We start from the raw sequence: 22,501 nt of genomic DNA, 5'->3' as shown, positions 1-22,501 counted from the left end.
TGGGTCTCAGTGTTTTGTCCTTTTTTGGTATTAGAAAATACAGGGAGTAAACACCTGTTCCTTTCTGACGGTTGGGTACTAGTTTTATTGCTTCTTTTTGCAATAACGCTTGGACTTCTAGTTGTAATAGATCCAAGTGCTGTTTGGACATGTTGTGTGCTTTGGGAGGCACATTTGGTGGTAATTGTAGGAATTCTATGCAATAACCATGTTGGATAATGGCTAGGACCCACGAGTACGTAGTTTGTCTTTCCAATTTTTGTAATAATCTGTGAGTCTCCCCCCCCACTGGTGTTGGGGATTTGTGACACTGGAGTCACTGTTTAGTTTGTGGGGTTTTTGGGCTTTGGAATTTCCCTCTTGTTTTAGGGAACTGTCCACCCCTATATTGTCCCCGAAAGCCTCCTCTTTGATATTGGCCCTGGTATGTGGGTCTGGCCTGTGAGGGTGAAGGTTCTGTGCTTTGGGCTCGAAACCCCCCTCTAAAGTGTGGCTTCCTAAAGGTGCCTCTGCTCTGTGGGGAGTAGAGCGCGCCCATGGCTTTGGCCGTGTCCGTGTCTTTCTTTAGCTTTTCTATAGCTGTATCCACCTCCAGCCCAAACAACTGTTGTCCATTAAAAGGCATATTAAGCACAGCCTGCTGGATCTCTGGCTTAAATCCTGAGGTGCGTAGCCATGCGTGTCTCCGAATGGTGACCGCTGTGTTTACTGTTCTGGCGGCTGTGTCCGCTGCGTCCATAGCGGATCTTATCTGGTTGTTGGAGATACTTTGGCAATCCTCCACCACTTCTGAAACTCTTTGGGAAGATGTTCAATGAAATGTTGCATTTCGTCCCAATGAGCCCTGTCATATCTTGGCAATAAAGCCTGTGAATTGTCAATGCGCCATTGATTGGCTGCTTGTGCTGCAACCCTTTTTCCTGCTGCATCGAACTTTCGACTTTTTGTCGGGTGGTGGTGCATCCCCAGAAGTCTGTGAGTTTGCCCTTTTTCGGGCTGCCCCTACTACCACCGAGTCAGGTGTTGTTGCGTGATGTACACAGGGCCCGTAGGGGGAGGTTTGTACTTTTTCTCCACCCTAGGTGTGATGGCTCTGCCTTTGACTGGGTCTTGAAACACCTGTTTCGCATGTTTTAACATCCCTGGTAACATAGGCAGACTCTGGTATTGGCTGTGTGTTGATGACAGGGTATTGAATAAGAAGTCATCCTCTATAGGTTCAGAATGCAGTGCTACATAGTGAAAATTAGCTGCTCTGGACACCACCTGCATGTAAGCAGTACTGTCTTCTGGTGGTGATGGTCTTGTCGGGTAGCAATCCGGACTATTGTCAGATACTGGTGCATCATATAGATCCCATGCATCTGGGTCATCTTGGCTCATCCCTGTGTGCGTTGGTGATTGCATCATTGGGGGTGTTGCAATTGGTGACAGTTGCGGGGAGTGCTGTGGGGAAAAACGTGGTGGAGTTTTTTCTTTAGCCACTTTTGCCTTTGGCTGTTTTTCAGTTTCTTGGAAAGCGAGTTTCCATTTCATTTTAATTGGGGGAAGAGTTCTTATTTTCCCTGTGTCCTTCTGAATATGGAGCCTTCTTTGAGTATAGTCTGGCTCTCCCATCTCTGGTTCTTATCCAAATTTATGGCCTTGTAGTTGTGATGAAAGGCCTTGTCCTTCGGTATAGGAGCTCTGTTTCGGCTCCGAGGCTGGATGTTTCGGCACGGAAACCTTTTCAGCAGTCTTTTTCGGCTCCAAAGCCACCTTTTTCGGTTTCGGGGTGCTGATATCTTGGTGCAGAGTTTGGTCGGAGCCAGTATCTTGGTGCAGAGTATACTCTGTGCCGGTATCTCGACCGGAGTCTGATGTCTTCAGCTGGTGTGAGCCCTTTTTCGGTGCCGATGCTTGGTCACCGTGTTTACGTTAAGCCATGGCCTGTCGGCAGTGGCGTCCCCTGGGCTTTCATTATTTTTGTGTGAGTTTTGGCCGTGGCAGTTTTACTCACTGTTTGTTGCCTCGCCGGCTGCTCACTCTCGTCTGAGTCTGAATCCGGAATGGAGAAAGTCTCCTCCTCTTCGACGTCGGGGTGTCCTGCCGGCGTTGACGCCATTTGAAGCCTTCGAGCTCTCTGGTCCCGTAGCGTCGTCTTCAACCGAAATGCCCGACAGGCCTCGCAGGTATCCTCTTTGTGTTCGGGGGACAAACACAAATTACAGACCAAATGCTGGTCTGTATAAGGATACTTAGCGTGGCATTCGGGGCAGAAGCGGAATGGGGTCCGTTCCATGAGCCTTGAAGACGCACGCGGTCGGGCCGACCAGGCCCCGCCAGGGAATGGAAGCCCCTAAGGGCTACCGGAGCTCTTCTTTTCTTCAGTGTCGATGTACTATTACTAACCCGATACCGAGCGCAAACAATAGCGTCAAATTTTCCGATATTAAACTAACTTTCCGAAACACGGAGCGAAGAGGAACACGTCCGAACCCGATGGCGGAAAGAAAACAATCTAAGATGGAGTCGACGCCCATGCGCAATGGAGCCGAAAGGGGAGGAATCCCTCGATCTCGTGACTCGAAAAGACTTCTTCGAAGAAAAACAACTTGTAACACTCCAAGCCCAACACTAGATGGCAGGATAATGCACAGCATGTGTATCTGCAGCTACACATGCCATCGAACATATATATATCTTTTTATGGATGGAGAGCCAATGGAGGACTTAGATCAGAATAGAGCAAAGTAAGTGACCTTCATGCCTGTCCTGGTTTTCAAGACCGTAGTGTTTCATCAATGTATGCATAGACACCAACATCACAACTTGGTGAATGAATAGAACAAGCGCACCAAAGCAATCGTTATGGCATAGGACCAGGTGAAATGAGCCTGTAAGCCCTTGAGTAACTGCTTTTTGGCTAGTGCATCACAGATTTTAATACAAAGAACTATCCTCACTGATAGGATCCTCTTTTGCACAACCTTCCCTTCCTTTTTCCCAGAGAAACTCCCAAAAAGCTGATAATCCACGTAATTATGTTTTATGCTACATAAAAGGTCACAGCTCTTTAAGAATCAAGTCTTCCCTTCTCTTTTGAGGGTAAGATGGAACACACGCAAAAATAAAAAAATTAAAAAAAACACTGGCAGAGTAATTTATTGCTTATCATGGGAGGGAATCACAAACTTGGGCAGGAAAGCTTCCCTGGAGCTCAGTATCAGTTTGTTCAGAAAGAGCCGCTTTTATTCGAAAAACGTCTAAGTTGCTCATGGGACATGTTGACGTATATCAGTTTTCCGTGTCAGAAGCCTGTGAAAACAGCTGTGCATCGGCTTGAAGGAAGTACACATTGGAAATATCAAGAGAGACAGTTGACGTCCAACTGAGACCAACAGTTTGGAACGGCAGAAGACTGAAAGTTGGAGAGGACTAAAGATCTCCGTCAAAGGGCATAGAAACAAACTAGGTGATGTTAGTATCAGGGAGTGGAGTTTATATGTGGCTCCACTCAATCACTTCCGGTGCAGTAAGGTGTCACTGCACATCCACACAGCGTCAACTACTGATGATCAAAAGCATTGCTAGAAAAAGTGCCTGGATTCAGTCTGGTCCCTGGGGCTGTTGTAAAGGCCAGAAATATGTGGTTAACAGTATACAAATTCCAATTTTTGACACTTCCAATCCTTGAAAGGTTTCTAGTTCTAGTCACTTATTTCTTTTCAGACAACCTTAGTCTAGCTCTTTACAATCTATTGGCTGTATTGTTTGAAGTACTGCTGCCTTGCAGACTCTCACATTTCAAGTTACTCCACCTAGTACAATGAATTATTCCCTTAAAGAGACAGTCAGAGGATGCCCTTTGGGAAAAGTTGGCTTGGCTCGCTGGAGTCTCTCTCAGCAAGCTGTGGCAACAGCTTAGCTATTGCATATATTAAGCCTTTGATTGATCCATCGCCTGAGCCTGCCAGTAGGCTTTTTTTTTTTTTTTTTGTAAGCACATTAGTCTGTTCATGTGGTCATTCAGAGAGTAAATGTTTCTCCAACTTTCACTATACTTTAGTCCTCCACATTTATATCATTGTAGCCAACGCAAAATAATGGATTGAGCGGCGACATGAAACTGGACTAACTTTGTATAATAAATCAGCACTCCTCCTCATTCATCTCACCAGGGACGGCTGATCAATTACAACTAAAAGGAATTATGTAATGCATACCATTTCATTGCCCACTAGTAAAATAAAAAAAATTAAAAAGGGTTCTAAAAAAACGTTACTCAAAGTGCATATTACATAAACATTTGTTTAACCCACTAATTGGAGCTCTTGGTATCATGGAAGCCAGGTTCTCAAACTAACTCCAACCTGAAAGAGGCTGGTCTTCTCAGGTGATAGAGCAACCTAGGTACTGGAAATAAATCTAGCTGCACCCAAAGAAGTATTCCACTTAAAATGTAGACTGCCTGGTGAAGTCATGGACCAATCTCACCACATGCCTCTATTATCAACATTTTGTACCAGAGACCCCAAGATTGCAACAAAGGATTGAATGTGAAAGATGCTCAAATCAGTTTTTTACAATTATAGCAAATCATGTTAACATACTCAGGTTGTGGTATATTGAACTTTTAACGTTAAGTGAAAATAACATTTGAAACCCTGGATGGTCAACGTTTATCTGTATTGCCTTAAATCTTCCCAAGCTACCAATAAAACATTCACAAAACCAAACAAAATACTGAATTTGTGAAAGATGAAATGAGAAACAAATAAATAGGATCAGATCATTAGTCCTCTTATTCTTCTCTACCTCGCATGTCCAGACATTATGCAAAGTAATGAAAATGTCACTTACCCAGTGTACATCTGTTCGTGGCATCAGTCGCTGAGATTCACATGGTATGCATTAGCTCGCCATCTGGTGTTGGGTCGGAGTGTTACAAGTTGTTTTTCTTCGAAGAAGTGTTTGAGTCACTGGACCGAGTGGCTCCTCCTCCTGTGCTCATTGCGCATGGGCGTCGACTCCATCTTCGATTGTTTTCCCCGCAGAGGGTGAGGTAGGAGTTGTACTATAGTAATAGTGCCCGAGCAATGAAGTGTGTAAGTATGTACCTATTAAAGGTTTAAATAATATATATACAAATGTACAAAATTGAAGGTAACTTCTGAACTGCTACAGGCTTCCGGGGAGGTGGGTGGGCCCATGTGAATCTCAGCGACTGATGCCACGAACAGATGTACACTGGGTAAGTGACATTTTCAGTTCGATGGCATCTGTCGCTGTAGATACACATTGCATGCATAGACTAGTAAGCAGTTATTTCCCCATAAGCGGTGGATTAGCCTGTAGGAGTAGAAGTTGTCTGAAATAGAGTTCTTAATACAGCTTGACCTACTGCGGCTTGTTGTGCGGATAGCACATCTATACAGTAGTGTTTGGTGAATGTGTGAGGCGTAGACCATGTGGCTGCCTTACATATTTCATGCATTGGGATGTTTCCTAAAAAGGCCATTGAAGCACCTTTTTTCCTGGTTGAATGTGCCCTGGGAGTAATGGGCAGTTGTCTTTTTGCTTTAAGGTAGCAGATTTGGATGCATTTAACAATCCATCTGGCTATACCTTGTTTTGATATTGGGTTACCTGCATGAGGTTTTTGGAATGCAATAAATAGCTGTTTAGTCTTTCTGATGTTCTTTGTTCTGTCAATGTAGTACATTAATGCTCTTTTGACATCTAATGTATGTAGTGCTCTTTCAGCCACAGAATCTGGCTGTGGGAAAAAAACAGGTAGTTCTACCGTTTGATTTAGATGGAACGGTGAAATAACTTTTGGTAAAATTTTTGGATTAGGTCGTAGGACGACCTTATTTTTATGTATTTGTATAAAAGGTTCCTGTGTTGTGAACGCTTGAATTTCACTTACTCTTCTCAGAGATGTAATGGCGATGAGAAAGGCAACTTTCCAGGTTAGGAATTGTATTCCGCAAGAGTGCATGGGTTCGAAAGGTGGGCCCATGAGTCTTGTTAGGACCACGTTTAGGTTCCATGAAGGAACAGGTGGTGTTCTTGGTGGTATAATTCTTTTAAGACCTTCTATGAATGCTTTGATGACTGGTATCCTATACAAGGAAGTTGAATAGGTAGTCTGCAGGTATGCAGATATTGCTGCAAGGTGTATTTTAATAGAAGAGAAGGCTAGCCTTGCTTTTTGTAAATGGAGCAAGTAATTTATTATATGTTTTGGAGTTGCGTCTAGTGGTTGTATCTGATTATGATGGCAGTAACAAACAAATCTTTTCCACTTACTTGCGTAGCAGTGTCTAGTGGATGGCCTTCTGGCCTGCTTTATGACCTCCATACACTCTTGGCTAAGTTGTAAGTGTCCGAATTCTAGGATTTCAGGAGCCAGATTGCTAGATTCAGCGATGCTGGATCTGGGTGTCTGATCTGTTGGTTGTGTTGCGTTAACAGATCTGGTTTGTTCGGCAGTTTGATGTGGGGTACTACAGAAAGATCTAGCAGTGTTGTGTACCAGGGTTGTCTTGCCCACGTTGGTGCTATTAAAATGAGTTTGAGTTTGTTTTGACTCAATTTGTTCACTAGATAAGGGAGGAGAGGGAGAGGAGGAAAAGCGTAAGCAAATATTCCTGACCAGTTCATCCATAGGGCATTGCCTTGGGATTGCTTGTGTGGGTATCTGGACGCGAAGTTTTGGCATTTTGCGTTCTCTTTTGTTGCAAATAAGTCTATCTGAGGTGTTCCCCAGAGTGTGAAGTAGGTGTTCAGAATTTGTGGGTGGATTTCCCATTCGTGGACTTGTTGGTGATCTCGAGAGAGATTGTCTGCCAGTTGATTCTGGATCCCTGGAATAAACTGTGCTATGAGGCGAATTTGATGGTGGATTGCCCACTTCCATATGTTTTGAGCTAATAAGCTTAACTGCGTTGAATGTGTTCCTCCTTGTTTGTTGAGATAATACATCGTTGTCATGTTGTCTGTTTTGACAAGGATGTATTTGTGGGTTATGATTGGTTGGAAAGCTTTTAGTGCTTGAAAAACTGCTAATAATTCTAGATGATTTATATGCAGTTTTGTTTGATGTATGTTCCATTGTCCTCTTATGGTGTGTTGATTGAGATGTGCTCCCCACCCTGTCATGGAAGCATCTGTTGTTATTACGTACTGTGGCACTGGGACTTGGAAAGGCCGCCCTTTGTTTAAATTTATACTGTTCCACCATAGAAGCGAGAGGTAAGTTTGGCGGTCTATTAACACCAGATCTAGAAGGTGACCCTGTGCTTGAGACCACTGTGAGGCTAGGCATTGTTGTAAGGGCCTCATGTGCAGTCTTGCGTTTGGGACAATGGCTATGCATGAGGACATCATGCCTAGGAGCTGTAGTATTGTTCTTGCTTGTATTGTTTGATTTGGAGACATGTGTTGAATGACTCTGTTGAAATTGTGAATTCTTTGTGGAGTTGGCGTTGCTACTCCTTTTGTCGTGTCTATTATGGCCCCTAGATATTGCTGTACTTTGCTTGGCTGAATGTTGGATTTTGCAAAGTTGACGGTGAACCCTAGTTTGTAGAGGGTTTGTATAACTTGATTTGTGTGGTTTGAGCATTGTGTGAGCGAACTGGTTTTGATTAGCCAGTCGTCTAGATACGGGAATACATGTATTTGCTGCCTTCTGATGTGTGCAGCGACTACTGCTAGGCATTTTGTGAATACCCTTGGAGCGGTTGTTAAACCGAAAGGCAATACTTTGAATTGGTAATGTATTCCTTTGAATACAAACCTTAGATATTTTCTGTGTGATTGATGTATTGGTATATGGAAATATGCGTCTTTGAGGTCTAGGGTTGTCATGTAGTTGTGTTTTTTGAGCAATGGTAACACTTCTTGTAGTGTGACCATGTGAAAGTGGTCTGATTTGATGAATGTGTTTACTACTCTGAGGTCCAGAATTGGTCTCAGTGTTTTGTCCTTTTTTGGTATCAAGAAGTACAGTGAATAAACTCCTGTGTTTATTTGTGTGCTTGGTACTAATTCTATTGCATTTTTTTGCAGTAATGCTTGAACTTCTATCTCTAGAAGCTGTGAATGGTGTTTTGATAAATTTTGTGATTTTGGTGGTATGTCTGGAGGGAATTGCAGGAATTCTATGCAATAACCATGTTGGATAATTGCTAGGACCCATGTGTCTGTAGTTATTTCCTCCCATGCTTCGTAATATTGACCTATCCTTCCCCCCACTGGTGTTGTGTGGGGGGGTGAGTGACGTGTGAGTCACTGCTTGTTGGTAGTGGTTTTGGGGCTTTGAAATCTTCCTCTATTCCTAGGGAATTGCCCTCCTCTATACTGGCCCCGAAAGCCTCCCCTGTACTGTCCCTGGTAGGTGGACGGTGCGGACTGTGAGGTACTGGCTTGTGTGGCCTGACCCCGAAACCCTCCTCTAAAAGGTGTTTTGCGGAAGGTGGTATAAGATCCTCTGCTCTGCGGGGAGTAGAGTGCGCCCATGGCCTTGGCAGTGTCAGTGTCCTTTTTGAGCTTTTCTATGGCTGTGTCGACCTCCGGACCGAACAGCATTTTTTCGTTTACTGGCATGTTAAGTACTGCCTGCTGAATTTCCGGCTTGAATCCAGACGTTCTGAGCCATGCGTGCCTACGGATGGTAACCGACGTATTAATGGTCCTTGCGGCTGTGTCTGCTGCATCCATAGAGGAGCGTATTTGATTGTTGGAAATGTTTTGACCTTCTTCAACAACCTGTTTTGCTCTTTTTTGTAGATCTTTTGGGAGATGTTCAATGAGATGCTGCATCTCATCCCAGTGGGCTCTGTCGTATCGCGCTAGCAGCGCTTGTGAGTTTGCGATGCGCCACTGGTTTGCTGCCTGGACAGCGACCCTCTTCCCGGCTGCATCAAACTTTCTGCTTTCTTTATCTGGGGGAGGTGCATCCCCAGAAGTGTGTGAATTTGCCCGTTTTCTGGCAGCCCCTACCACCACAGAATCTGGTGGCAGCTGAGAGGTGATGAATACAGGGTCTGTAGGAGGCGCCTTATATTTTTTGTCCACTCTAGGCGTTACTGCCCTGCTTTTGACTGGCTCTTTGAAGATCTCCTTTGCATGGCGAAGCATGCCTGGGAGCATAGGCAGGCTCTGGTAGGAGCTGCGGGTGGAGGAGAGGGTGTTAAATAAAAAGTCATCCTCTACTTGTTCAGAGTGTAGTTCCACATTATGGAACTGAGCTGCTCTAGCCACCACTTGTGAATAGGCTGTGCTGTCCTCAGGTGGTGATGGCCTAGTTGGGTATGTGTCTGGGCTGTTATCAGACACTGGTGCATCGTACAAGTCCCACGCGTCTTGATCTTGTTCATCGTGGCTCATGGCGGTGTGAGCTGGCGAATGTGACGGGGTGTAAGTTGGTGAAGCCGGAGTTACAGGTGGAGGCGAGGGAGGAGGTGTTACCGTCTTTGCTGTTTGTTGCTGAGGAGCCTCTCGTGCTACAAACTGAAGTGTTCTCTTTCTTTTGACAGGTGGAAGGGTACTGATCTTCCCTGTCCCCTGCTGAATAAAGATACGCTTCTGCGTGTGATCCACTTCAGTGGATTGCAGTTCCTGTTCGAATCTGTGTCTTTTCATTTGTGAAGACATAGAAAGTTCTTCAGTATAGGAGCCTGAAACTGGGTCTGTTGGTGCTTTTTTCGGCTCCGAAAACCCTGTTGTTTGTTTTTTCGGCTCCGAGGTAACCTTCCTCTTCTTTTGTGCAGAAAAATCTTGGCCTCTATGATCTTCGGCGCCACTGTTTCGGCGTCGATCCGTGTCGACACCGAACTCTCGGTGTCGATGCTTCTCTTTAGCACTCTCTCGGTCCCGAGGAGGCTGCGTGCCGGTGTCTCGACCGGAGTCGGACGATCTCGACACTGAATGGGCCTTTTTCGGTGCCGATTGTTGGTCACCGTGAATTTGGGTTGAGCCATGGCCGGTTGGCAGTGGCGTCCCCTGGGCCTTTTTGCCTTTTTTGATTTCTGATCTCGACGTCTTACTCACTGTTTTTGGATGGTCGAGTTCGTCGGAGTCTGAATCCTGGATGGAAAAGGATTCCTCCTGTTCCTCTTCTGTCTCGAACTGTCGATGCTCTTTTGGCGTGGACGCCATCTGCAGTCTTCTCGCTCGACGGTCGCGCAGAGTTTTTCGGGACCGGAACGCCCGACAGGCCTCACAGGATTCTTCGCTGTGCTCGGGTGACAGGCACAGGTTACAGACCGAGTGTTGGTCCGTATAAGGATATTTGTTGTGGCATTCAGGGCAGAATCGAAACGGGGTCCGTTCCATCGGCGTTGTTCTCCACGCGGTCGGGCCGACTAGGCCCCGACGGTGTGCCGAAATCTACCCCGAAGGGCACCGAAGCGCTTCGATGTTCAATGCGTTGTCGTATGTGTTTATCTCGAACCGGATCGCAACGATACCGTCGAAAATCTTCCGTTTTCAGCTATCTTTCCGTTCCGAAACTCGGAGCGACAGGAACACGTCCGAACCCGATGGCGGAAAGAAAACAATCGAAGATGGAGTCGACGCCCATGCGCAATGAGCACAGAAGGAGGAGCCACTCGGTCCAGTGACTCGAAAACACTTCTTCGAAGAAAAACAACTTGTAACACTCCGACCCAACACCAGATGGCGAGCTAATGCATACCATGTGTATCTACAGCGACAGATGCCATCGAACATAGGATATCTGTGCCAGTCCTAATTGCCACTTCATTCTCTCTGAAAAAAATCAAAGATGGTTCACTCTATTGATGGGTCATTCTAGGACCACAGAGAATTGCGGACCACAAGGAATCATCTGCTTAAACATTGTCACCTTAAAATCTCACCACATCATTCCATCCACATAAAAGAAATCCCAGATCCCATCCAAATTTCGAATGGATTAGCACAAAGATAACATTCTCCAGATGAAACAAATCAATTACACTTTCCAATAACTACACTTTTTCCCCACCCAGTTTATACACAATTCACAAAAATCCAAAGCTTGAAGAATCTCCTCATACAACAAGTCACTTCAAATTTAACTCTACTGTCTATTACATTGTAGTGACCATGAGGAAATGCTAAATGTCCAAAACACGAGCAAACTCTCAGACTCTGGAAAAGTTTTGATTGGTAACTGATAAATCCCTACAGCATGTCGCTTCGGGTCACCTTGTCTTAATGCCTTATCAGCATCTGCTAATGTTCATTCACCTAGCCATGCTAATGTAGATTATGGTAATCCCCGTATGCTTTATATCTAGCTACAATGTAAATGTATTTAATTTATAATGTGCAAAATTGTTGATTGATATGAACTCAGTATTCCTACCACAAGATACGTAAACCTCAAAACAGGCACTGCTGGTTATTACAAACATAATTGGGAATAAAATTAGGCTTAGTTGAAGGTACATTTATCAACACACATCATTCTACAAATAAAAATGACCAGTGTGATCTAGGATGTGTTGCCAAAAGAGATCAATGCTAATGGGGCAGCTGGGACGCATGGTGAGACTCCATCTAAAGCTCATAGGCCCACAGTGTTGTCAGACCAAATAAACCACACATGTTTTAGCCTGCTGGGTTGGAGGTCACTTGAGCTCAAATGAGCCTGTCCAAATTTTACCAAACTATTAACTTCTACCACGCACTCATAAATGTACTTATTACTCACCAACTTTGTAGTGCACACAGCCTTCCAAGTCACCTACAGTTGTCCAACCCTGTTTCTTCTCCACTTCAGGATCATTGTGCAAAATCTTATTTCTCAACCATGATAAATAATACACTCGCAACTTGTTCTTCTTGCCTAGAGATGAAACATAATAGTTCAAATGCAAAGGGATGATATTCTCTGGGAAACTCATCACAACTATTCCCTGGATACAAAACCGTATTTGATGTTGAAGTTAAAAACAATAGTCCAGTCTAAATTTGCCAAGAACTCACAATGCTACCATCTATTTTTGAAAAAGGATCATCCTTAGTAACTGTATTTGTTGCTTTGATTCAACATAGTAACTCACAATCCATTTCTATCATTCATTGGCAAGAAAAAGAGCCAATTTGATTTAGGACCCTACTGACGTTTACATTTCAGACTTTTTTTAGCGCGAAAGAATACTCACCAATGCACAGCTGGGAAGAGGCAAAGTGAGTCTGAAAGCTGCATGTCCACAATAATCCTAAATCCTCTAGATGGTATCGAGAGAATGGTGTCCTAAGAAGACCCAGGGACAGCTTTGCAGATATTTATGCTGTACAAGTCTCAAGAATTACATAGAATGCCTTCTTCCATAAGGAAAACGAACCAAAAACATGCACAAAATGTTACACTTAAACATTACAAATAGTTGTCAAGAGGCACAATCGTAATATATAGTCCTTAAAGTCAGCCTCTTGATTTTCATATGTGCAACAGCTCCCAAGCCCTCTTCGTTATTTCACATCAGGAAAGATAACGCATCAAATCAATTATTTTTTCTCTTACACAGTGTACAGAACACACACATTAAGCCGAATACTTATTGGTTCAAACAGAGATCTGGCACATCCAGTGGTTTAGTATCCAGAAGAATGCACACCACCGTGCTAGGAATAAAGGAAAATAATGAGGTGTAATAATGTTCGTCGAGTCTGTAAACCGTTTCAAACACTGCTTAAAGGAGTTAATAGAACCAGCAGGAGAATAGCAAGCATTCAACTGTAATAATTGTTCAAATGGTGGGTGGTTCTATAAAAGTTTAAATTTCGTCATCCACTGGGGACTTCATAAGGTTTTAGCCATGCAGCACATCACCCTGGGAGTTACAACATCTACTGTTACTTCACGTAGCACTGGTGAATGGCAACACAAACCGAAGCATGGGCTTCCATGCTATTTAATGAAAATATGATAGCCACTTCAAAATTTTAAATAAGTGTCGTTAACAAAGAAGCTTTGACACTGATAGGAACAGAGATGCGCACTGATATGCACTTTCGTATCTGTCATTCACAGAAAAAGCAACGTGTAGTATCATACACTGGAAAGTGGTCAAATGAGGGAAAAATTGAGGTACGAAAACGTGAACTGAAATATAATAAAATGTATGGATAGACCAACGTTTTTGATCGGTGTGCATTTGGCCTGTAAGAACCTATGTCGGAGTCAAATATGTTGAAATACCACCAATTAATATGGGTACCTCGACTATCGGTGTGGTGTGTGCACTACGGATATTCCAGGTTGCATGCAGCCAACTGGATTTGAGCACAATAAGCATGAAAGTGTATTCAAAGCATCACTAAATGGGATTTAAAATCCGTCTGACAGTTTATAGATGTTACAAAGTGTTGTGTGCATGTTTGGATGGATAACAAATCATCACAAAGTCATGGGAACACAATTATTAAACTGGAATATCCCGATTCAACACTTGCAGTATCGAAAATGATAAAACAAACATGCTCATATGTGTATTAGTATAGCGCCAATATGGTAAATGAAAGGAAAATGAACAGACTGGCTTAAACAGGTGTGTATGAATGTGATTGTGTGGACATGAGTTTGTAGGGCACAAAATCTATTTCAAACTTAGCAGGAATGCGTCTGTTATCGCGTGATAACATTTCTGAAATCTACACATCATTGGCATCCAAGATAAAGGTAGACTATGTAGGTACCCAGACTGCAATTTGTAACTCTGGTGCAGTGCTTATAATAAAATAGAAAATGCGATTGAAATGATCGCCGATGCTTCTAGTAACCAATGGTTAATTACCGGTCGGGGTCAGATTAGTAAACCGTTCCTCAGTATGAAAAATAGTAGTGAGTGGCGGCAATAGGCACCAGAATCTGTTTGTCACCTTCTGTAAACAGTGATACTGCTTGCAAAAGCTACCTCAGCATCCTCGATGGCCACCATATTAGAGTGCCATAAGTACTCTGGGAGCAGGAACCATGAAAAAGGGACTGCTCTGGAAACTAGTGTGGAAAAGTGAAAACCGTCACCATATTAGAGTTAAAGACAAACTAGCCCCGGAATGGGGAAACCAGCCATAAAAAGGGGACCTCTATGAGGCTAGGTGTGGACAGGTGAAAAACCGTTGCCATATTGTTGTTTGAAAACAATACGCCCCAGGGCTGGGGAAATATACCTTAGTCTTTCAGTGGTGCCACCACACCCTGCACCAGCTAGAAGTCCATCTAACTCCAAAAAGATAATAATTAAAAGAAAGAGTCAATGAGCCGAGTGTGGCACTGCGCTGGTGTGTTGTCAAGCACTGCTCACTGCCTTCATCACGTTATGATTAATGAGCAACAAGAGCTGCTTCACCTCTACTCCAGAGGGCTGCTGCAGGGCAGGCTCTCTGGCCCTCTTTGCACAGGAGCCTAAATCACACCCCCCAAACAAAAAAAAACAACGGGAGAGGGGTGTGAGTGGGGCATTTACAACATGGACAGCATGAAGAGGGGAGGAAGGGGCTAAAGGCAACAAGGACAACAAGCGAATGAAAAGCAGGGTGGTGGTCGGCGATATGGAGCATAACACGAGCAGGAAACTAACAAAACAAGACTGGCAAAAGCAAAAAATAGTGCGGAAGGGAACAGAGAATTTACAACACAGACAGCATGAGGATGGGAGGGAGGGGCTAAAGGCAACACAACCAAGGGGTGAATTAAAAGCTGGACGCAGGGCAGCGATTGTAGATATGGAGCTGCACATGAGCAGGAAACTAACAAAACAAGCCGAGGCAAAAGAAGAAAGTAGTGCGCCGAAACTAACATATACGGTTGAACGTGCAATAATCCATATAACAGGGTCAGTCTCCAGGGCAGGAACAAAACAGCCAAAAGATGTAACAATCGTGAAGCATTTACCAATGAAACCAAAGAAATTTGGAAAGGCAGGCCAAGGATGAATGAATGTGATGGGTGTGGTGAAAGCCCACAGAATAAGATAACAGCATCGAAATATACCAATACTGGATAACTGCAGTTGCAGGCAAGTAACTGATTTCTTATCTAGTACTGGACCTTTCATAGATTCACATGCTTGAATAAGAATATTAAGCAGTACAATAAAATTGAAGTGGATGGAGGGAATGAAAATATTTTGTTTCCCCTTTTTCTCGTGTGAAAATTTCAGATAAGCAAGTATCCATATCAATCATAGTCAGACCCTACATACAGGAGAGATGTTGAAATTGGAACATTAAACAGAAAATTCGAGAACAACGTATACAACAATAGCATTAGAAAACAAAATTCTACATTACCAAGAGGTTTACCTTTACTGGAACAGGTGTCGTAGAACTGCTTAGCCCACGGGCGCATCCGTCCTATGGGTGGCCTGAAGACAATAGTGCTTTGCGAAGGAGTGGGTACTCTTCCAAGTAGCAGCATAGCATATTTGATCCAGCGGACCCCCAGCAAGAAGAGCCGCGGAAGTTGAAACTGCTCTTGTTGAATGCACTCTATGCCGTCTTCGTAAAGGTTTTCCTGCTGCTGAATGACAGAACTGAATAGTTGCCGATAGCTACCTTGCTATCGTTGACTTTGTTATTGAAGAACCCAGCCGCCCAGGTCCATAAAAAAGTAACTGATCAGATTTACAAAAAGTTTTAGTTCATTGAAGATAAAACTTAAGACACCTCTTTACATCCAACGTGTGGAGAGACTTTTCCACTGGAGATGCCAGAATAGGAAATTATGTCCGAGAATAACAGATTGATTTAGATGAAATTGAGAAGGAACTTTAGGAATAAACTCTGGATTTGACTTGAGAATGAAGAAATTGTTAGTAAAACGCAGAAAAGGTTGTTGTGTGATAAAGGCTTGAATTTTACTGACCCTTCTGGGGGAAGTGATCGCTAGAAGGAAAGCTACCTTCCAAGTAAGGAATTTAAGTTCGGCTTTATGCATGGGTTCAAATGAAGGTTTCATTGGTTGTGAGAGTACAACATTAAGGTGCCATTCAGGAGGAGGCAATATTACTGGAGGAAAAGCTCTGAATAAACCTCTCATGAACTGTTTAATAAGACGTGACGAGCAAAGTGAAGCCATGTCTGAAGAACGTCTGTATGTCAAAATTGCTGCCAAATGCACTTTCACTGAAGAATGCACAAGCCCAGATTTTGCCAGCAGTAACAGGTACGGTAAACTTTGCTCCGGAGAGGCCTCATGAGGATGTAAGTTGAGTTGCTGGCACCAACAACAGAACTGCTTCCATTTGAATCAATACGTTTTGTTGGTACGGTCTGCTCTTACTTTAGACAGTATAACTCTACATTCTGGGGTTATTTTGAGATGTTGAAATTCATGGAATTCAGGAGCCATGCATGCAAATGCAGTGACATCGGATCTGGATGTGGAATCTCCCCCTGCCGCATTGACAGTAGCATTGGAGTTTGAGGGAGACATATTGGCGCAGTTTCTGATATTAGAAGAAGCTCTGTGTACCAGCACTGCCGGGGCCATTTGGGAGCAATTAGTATTAGGCAACAAGGTTCTGTCTTCATTTTGGCTATGACCTTGGGGATCAATGGGATGGGGGAAAAGCGTACGCATAGATCCTGGACCATCGCATCAAAAGGACATTCCCCCAGGACCCTGAGAGGGGATATCGACTTGCGTAAAATCAGCATTTGGCATTGTCGTTCGTTGCGAATAGGTCTAGAGTTGGTTTCCCCCATGTTGCAAATATTTTGTCCAGTTGAGCTTGATTCAGTTCCCATTCGTGACAATCGCTGTTGGTCCTGCTGAGTGCGTCTGCCAGCGTGTTGCGCACTCCTGGAACATTCTCGGCTGTCAGAGAGATGTTGTGTTTTGTAAGCCAGTCCCATAGTAGCTGAGCTTCCTGTGAAAGAGTTAAAGACCTCATGCCTCCCAGTTTGTTCATATAAAACATGCTGGTTGTGCTGTCTGTCCGCACCAACACTCGAGACCCTTTTATCCTCGGGAGGAAAGCTTGCAACGTGAAAATGGCTTTGAGTTATAGGCTGTTAATATGTTACAGCCTTTGGTGGCTTGACCATTTCCCCTGGATTTGCAGATCTTGGAGATGCCCTCCCCATCCTTCCATGGAAGGGTCTGTGGTAATTATAAATTGTGGGACTAACGGAATGAACGTGAGGCCTTGAGAATGAGAAGACTGGTAAGCCCACTAGCCCAATGCCTTTATCATTTTTGTCATAACCAGAATGCAATCCTCAACGAACCTTCAGATTGGTTCCACTGAACCTGTAATTCTTCCTGCAACTGTCTCATTTTGAGACGTGCATTTGGTACCAGTCTGATGGTGGAAGATATCGTACCCAGAAGCGATTTGTATGACCTCACTGAAACAAACTTTCTTTTTGATGTGATTTGGGCCAGAGATGCTAGGCGATCCTGCCGTTCCTGTGTCAGAAAAGCTTTGTTCAGCTGCATGTCCAGGAAAGCTCAGAGAAAAGTCATCCTCTGAGTGGGTGTTGTGCAAGATTTCTTGACATTGAGCGTGAGCCCTGGTTTTTGAAAAAGTGTTATGCAATCTTTTGTCGCTGCTAAAGCTCCTTGCATGGTGCATGCCTTCAGATGCCAGACACTTAGTGAATATGTGAGGAGCTGATCTGAGCCAGAAGGGAAAGACTCAGAACCGATAGTGAGTACCAGCCACTGGATGGATGGGGATATGAAAATAAGCGTCCAAGTCTAGAGATGTCATATAGTCTCCGCTGCTCAGGAGGTTTAATATGTCTGAAAGAGTGATCATTCTGAAAGTTTGTTTGCGGGGGTACTTGTTGAGTTGCCGAAGATCTAGAATAGGTCTCCATTCCCCTGTTTTCTTTTGCACAAGGACAAAATGCGAACAGAATCCTTTCCCTCTCTGAGCCATTGGAACCTTTTCTATTGCTCCTTTGAGAAGCATCAACTTGCCCTATTTTTTCAATAAGTGAAGATGAGGGGAATGCGCTCCTTTTGGAGGGGTGGTTGGCGGCCAGATAGTGAATCCTGGGGTGTGGCCATAAACCACTATGTCCAACACCCATTGATCCAAGGTGATAGTTTTCCAATTGTGGAGATACTTGGATATGTCTGCCCCTACTTGATGCTGGAACAGGTGAGTAGCTGGTACTTCTACTGGGTCATTGCTTGCGTCCTGTGTCTCTGGGTTGATGCGAAGACTTCCGACGGGCACCCTGCCTAGAGAAACCAGCCGTAGTTGGTTGGCGATATGACTGATGGTCTGTATTGCTGGTACGGTTGAAACGGCTGGGAACGCAAATAAGATCCTATGTAGGATGAAGAGCCACGCCCCCTAGCCACTCAGAAAGGTAGCTTTCTATATTGCAAAAAGCCAAGTGACATAGCAGTGTCAGTGTCATTTTTAATGGCAAGAAGTGCTTCATCTATATGCTTACCGAAAAGCATGTCTCCATTGCATGCCATTTCCAAAAGTTTTGTTTGCACTTCAGGTCGTAATTAACTGGCCTTCAGCCAGCCCTGAGGCCTCAGAACAGCAGCGCCTGCTAATTGCCGAAAACCTGTTGAAGCTATGTCCATGGCATTATCAATTACCTCAGAAGAGGCTCACTCTCCTTCCTGCAAGATCTTTTTTGCTTCTTTCTTCTGCTCTTCAGGGATGAGATCAACCATAGGTTTGATATCTGACCACATCTGCCTATCATAGCATGCCAGGATAGCTAGGCCATTGGCAGCACTTACAGTAAAGGCCGTCATGAGAGAAAACCTTTTTCCTATTGTGTCATGGTGTTGACCATCTCTATCTGGCGGCACGGAGATAGGAGCTGCTGGGTTTTTAGAATGCCTCTGTACAGCCTGTGAAATCACAGAGTCTGGCCGAAAGTGCCCCATGAGACATGCATGAGACATGCAAGAGCATCACCCGGAGCCCTGTATTTCTAGTCAATCCTTGGCAGAACCGCTGGCACCATAGCAGGATTCTTCGTAATCTTAACACCCTCCTGCCGTGGGTGGTCAATAATAGGAGTAGACCTTACTGATTTCTGCTCTTGATCCTTGAAATCATACAAGAAGCAATCAGAATGCTTTACTGTGAAGGGCAGATGAAACCTCTCTGCTGCCCTACCCATAATTGAATAAAAAAAAACAATGTCTTCAGAAGGGTAATCAGCTGTAGGGTATTGAGGAGGAGATGGAGTAGGAATAACATAATCCTGCCATTCGTCATGCTGAGATGGTAATTTGCATTCCTTCCTTGTGTCATCCTCCGATGTGGAAGGATCGCCCAAAGGTGGAGGAACAGCGTGTGGTGGCAGCATCATTCTTGGTGTTATTGGAGGTGGAATCTCTGGTGGCGGAACAGAAGCTGTACCTGGCGTAGTAGATGGAGGTACCTCCGCCTGTGGCGGAAAACGCAGTCTGTAATCCGCCAGCATGTTCTGAGGATCCTCTATAAGCGAACAAGGCATAACTGTCTGCTACTGCAGGCGATGGTAGTCCGGATAATAGTGGTGTTCAGCGTATTTCTGAGTAGAGGGTGTGCGATAGCATCCCTCAACTTGCTGCCCTTGATCATCATCATAATATTAGTCCTCCTCTTCTTCTTCCGGATATTTGACATGGAGCTCAGAGGGTCTATGAGCCTGTCCAAAAGGTCCATCATCATCCAAGTCCTCCACGTCTAAAAGGTGACTTGGAAGAAGAGGTGACATGTTTGCCGCATAAGCCATGGTGTGTTTATGGTAAGTCCTAATCTTGATCCTCGTCCAGGTTGTCTTCGTCGACGGGAGCATCGACGGTGGTACTGCCGACGGTGGAACCGTAGACTGTGGGACAGTCAAAGGTGAAATCGTCGATGATGGAGGCGTTGACGGTAGAAGTGTCGACGGTGGGAGCGTCGACGATGAGGGCATAGACGATGGAAGCGTTGACGAGGGTGATGTGGTCGACTGTGCCGCTGGTGAAGTCCTAGACATCTCCGAGGGTCTCGCAGATGAAATTGGCACCAGTGTGGAAAATGTAGTTGTAGTCAAGGATGGTCTTGTCAATGATACAGTGACGACGGTGGTCGTCGATGGCAAAACAACAGGAAATATTTGCCCTTTTTGTTTCAGTGGCTTACAGGAGGTAGCTGGAGCAGATGAAGCTACCTCGGAAGAGGATTATTTTTCTTTTTCTCTTTTTTGAGTCCTTAGAATGATGATGAATTTTGAGGGACTTCCTGCTCTCCTCAGAAGTTCCCTCAAGAGATCGAGCCCTCTTGTGAGATTTAGGAACAGAGGCCCTCATTCTGACCTTGGCGGGCGGCGGAGGCCGCCCGCCAAAGTCCCGCCGTCAGGTTACCGTTCCGCGGTCGAAAGACCGCGGCGGTAATTCTGACTTTCCCGCTGGGCTGGCGGGCGGTCGCCTTCAGACCGCCAGCCAGCCCAGCGGGAAAGAGGCTTCCACGATGAAGCCGGCTCGGAATCGAGCCGGCGGAGTGGAAGCTGTGCGACGGGTGCAGTTGCACCCGTCGCGTATTTCACTGTCTGCACAGCAGACAGTGAAATACATGTAGGGGCCCTCTTACGGGGGCCCCTGCAATGCCCATGCCAGTGGCATGGGCACTGCAGGGGCCCCCAGGGGCCCCGCGACCCCCCCTACCGCCATCCGGATCTCGGCGGTCCGACCGCCGGGATCTGGATGGCGGTAGGGGGGGTCGGAATCCCCGCGGCGGTGCAGCAAGCTGCGCCGCCGCGGAGGATTCAATGGGGCGGCGGTACACTGGCGGGACCCCGCCAGTGGTGCCGGTCCGACCGCGGCTTTACCGCCGCGGTCGGAATCCCCATTGGAGCACCGCCGGCCTGTCGGCGGTGCTCCCGCGGTCCTCCGCCCTGGCGGTCAAAGACCGCCAGGGTCAGAATGACCACCAGAGTCTCTGTCCTCATTAGATGATGTTTTCTGAGCTTTAGTTTTCTGTAGCCACAATAACAATCTGCCTTCTCTGTCTCTCAGTTTTTGGTGGGAAGGTACAACAGATTTTGCATTCCTTTGCCTTATGAGTAGGATAATGGCAATAGATACAGTGTTTATGTGGATCATCCTCATGAACTATATTAGGTCTTACAGGGATAAAAGAGGCCTTTAGAATCAGACATAATTTGGAAATAAGGAAAGTCCAAACCTTCTCTGAAGAACTGAGCAGAGTTTAGGGAGACTCCCTTCACACTTGACGTGCGGTGAAGATCTGAGGAAGGAAACTGCTCTTGTGAGTGTTCTAGAGGATGCTGTTGCCTTATTGGTTATGGTTCAAGTTTGGGCCATTTAAAAAAATGACATGGACAAACTACCAAATTTAGGTCGGTCTATATTGTAGACTCTATAGTTATTATGATAATGATGCTGTACTGCTTTATAACATACCGTGGGACTCCCACTTCGGCGACAGGAAATATTCAAACATGTGAATCTATGAAAGAGCCAATACTGGATAATCTTTGCTAAACAGTTAGGCATGCTTTAGGTTTTCAGATAATTGAGGTTGTAGGGAGTTGGCTAGATAAGATCTACCCAGTTATTTAACATTTCACTAGGTATGACACAACTGATTGTTATTTTTTCACTCAATCTGTGTCTTGCTGAACATTGCAACAGAAAATTTACAAAAGTCTACAGACTCATCTGACTGAAACCATGTTGAATTTTATGAAATACTTGAAGGTGCTAAATTTGATGCCTCACCTGATATCGTTACCAAGATGTTGAGGCCTTCAAGTACATCCATTTGTTGAAATCGTCTCCGATTTATAAGTGGGTAAACCTTCCCCTGGCCACTTCTGTCCAGCAGCATCAGGCCACTTTCGGTTCCAACCAACAAATTAACACCTTTATCAACAAAAAAACAGAGCACAAGCATTTGAAAGTCTTGATTGCAGAGAGCGTAAATTATCTGTAACACAAACTGACTATGATTTTTCCGTGCACAATAATTTACATCCACCTAAGTTGAATGAATGGCACTGCAACTAAAAACAAGTATTGGCAACGCCAATAGGTCTCGCCTTTGGGACCTATTGACTTTGCCAATGTTTCTAACCATGATGCACAGCATTTCTGATGCTTGGCAGCATGTCCAATAAACAGGGGGAAAAAGTCTACCTGGCCAGCTGCATCATTTTGTAGGTGTGCACATGCTTACAAAATGACAAGCATTTATTTTCGTTTTGTTTACCAATCAATGTGGGATCTGTAAAGAAAAAAAAGGTAACCTGAATGGGTGGGAGGAAAGAACATGGGTGAAGGAAAAACATGCAGGTAAGGGACAAACCTGAAGAGCAAAATCAGATGGTGGAGAAAACATCAACAAAGGTGTGAGGAAGCAACACAAGAGGCAGAAGGAAGCAAAATGAAGGGCGGGTAGAAGTAACAAGGTTGTGCGTGGGGAGGAATGCAATATGGAGGCCACCGTGAGGAGGAAGCAAAATGAAGGGGGAAGGGAGGGAAGCAAACAGACAAAGCAACGTCGGGGGATTGAAGCGA

The 22,501-nt window shown here is 44.8% G+C and overlaps 1 protein-coding gene across 11 annotated transcripts in view; it reads right to left on the bottom strand.

Annotated features, from left to right (window-relative positions):
• The window catches only part of MAP4K4 (mitogen-activated protein kinase kinase kinase kinase 4), a 513,631-nt gene that overhangs the window by 44,347 nt on the left and 446,783 nt on the right, over nt 1-22,501 (bottom strand). For all 11 annotated transcript variants that reach the window (XM_069204415.1, XM_069204417.1, XM_069204419.1 and 8 more), the window contains 2 exons: nt 21,704-21,847; nt 11,711-11,845 (listed from right to left, as the gene is read on the bottom strand). In XM_069204415.1, the coding sequence (XP_069060516.1) occupies nt 11,711-11,845; nt 21,704-21,847 (279 nt within the window). The remainder of the gene's footprint in view (nt 1-11,710; nt 11,846-21,703; nt 21,848-22,501) is intronic.

This window comes from Pleurodeles waltl, chromosome 8, assembly GCF_031143425.1.
Source record: "Pleurodeles waltl isolate 20211129_DDA chromosome 8, aPleWal1.hap1.20221129, whole genome shotgun sequence".
NCBI classification, from domain to species: domain Eukaryota; kingdom Metazoa; phylum Chordata; class Amphibia; order Caudata; family Salamandridae; genus Pleurodeles; species Pleurodeles waltl.
The sequence above is the reverse complement of the archived record's forward strand: the minus strand, read 5'-3'. Positions and strand labels throughout refer to the sequence as shown.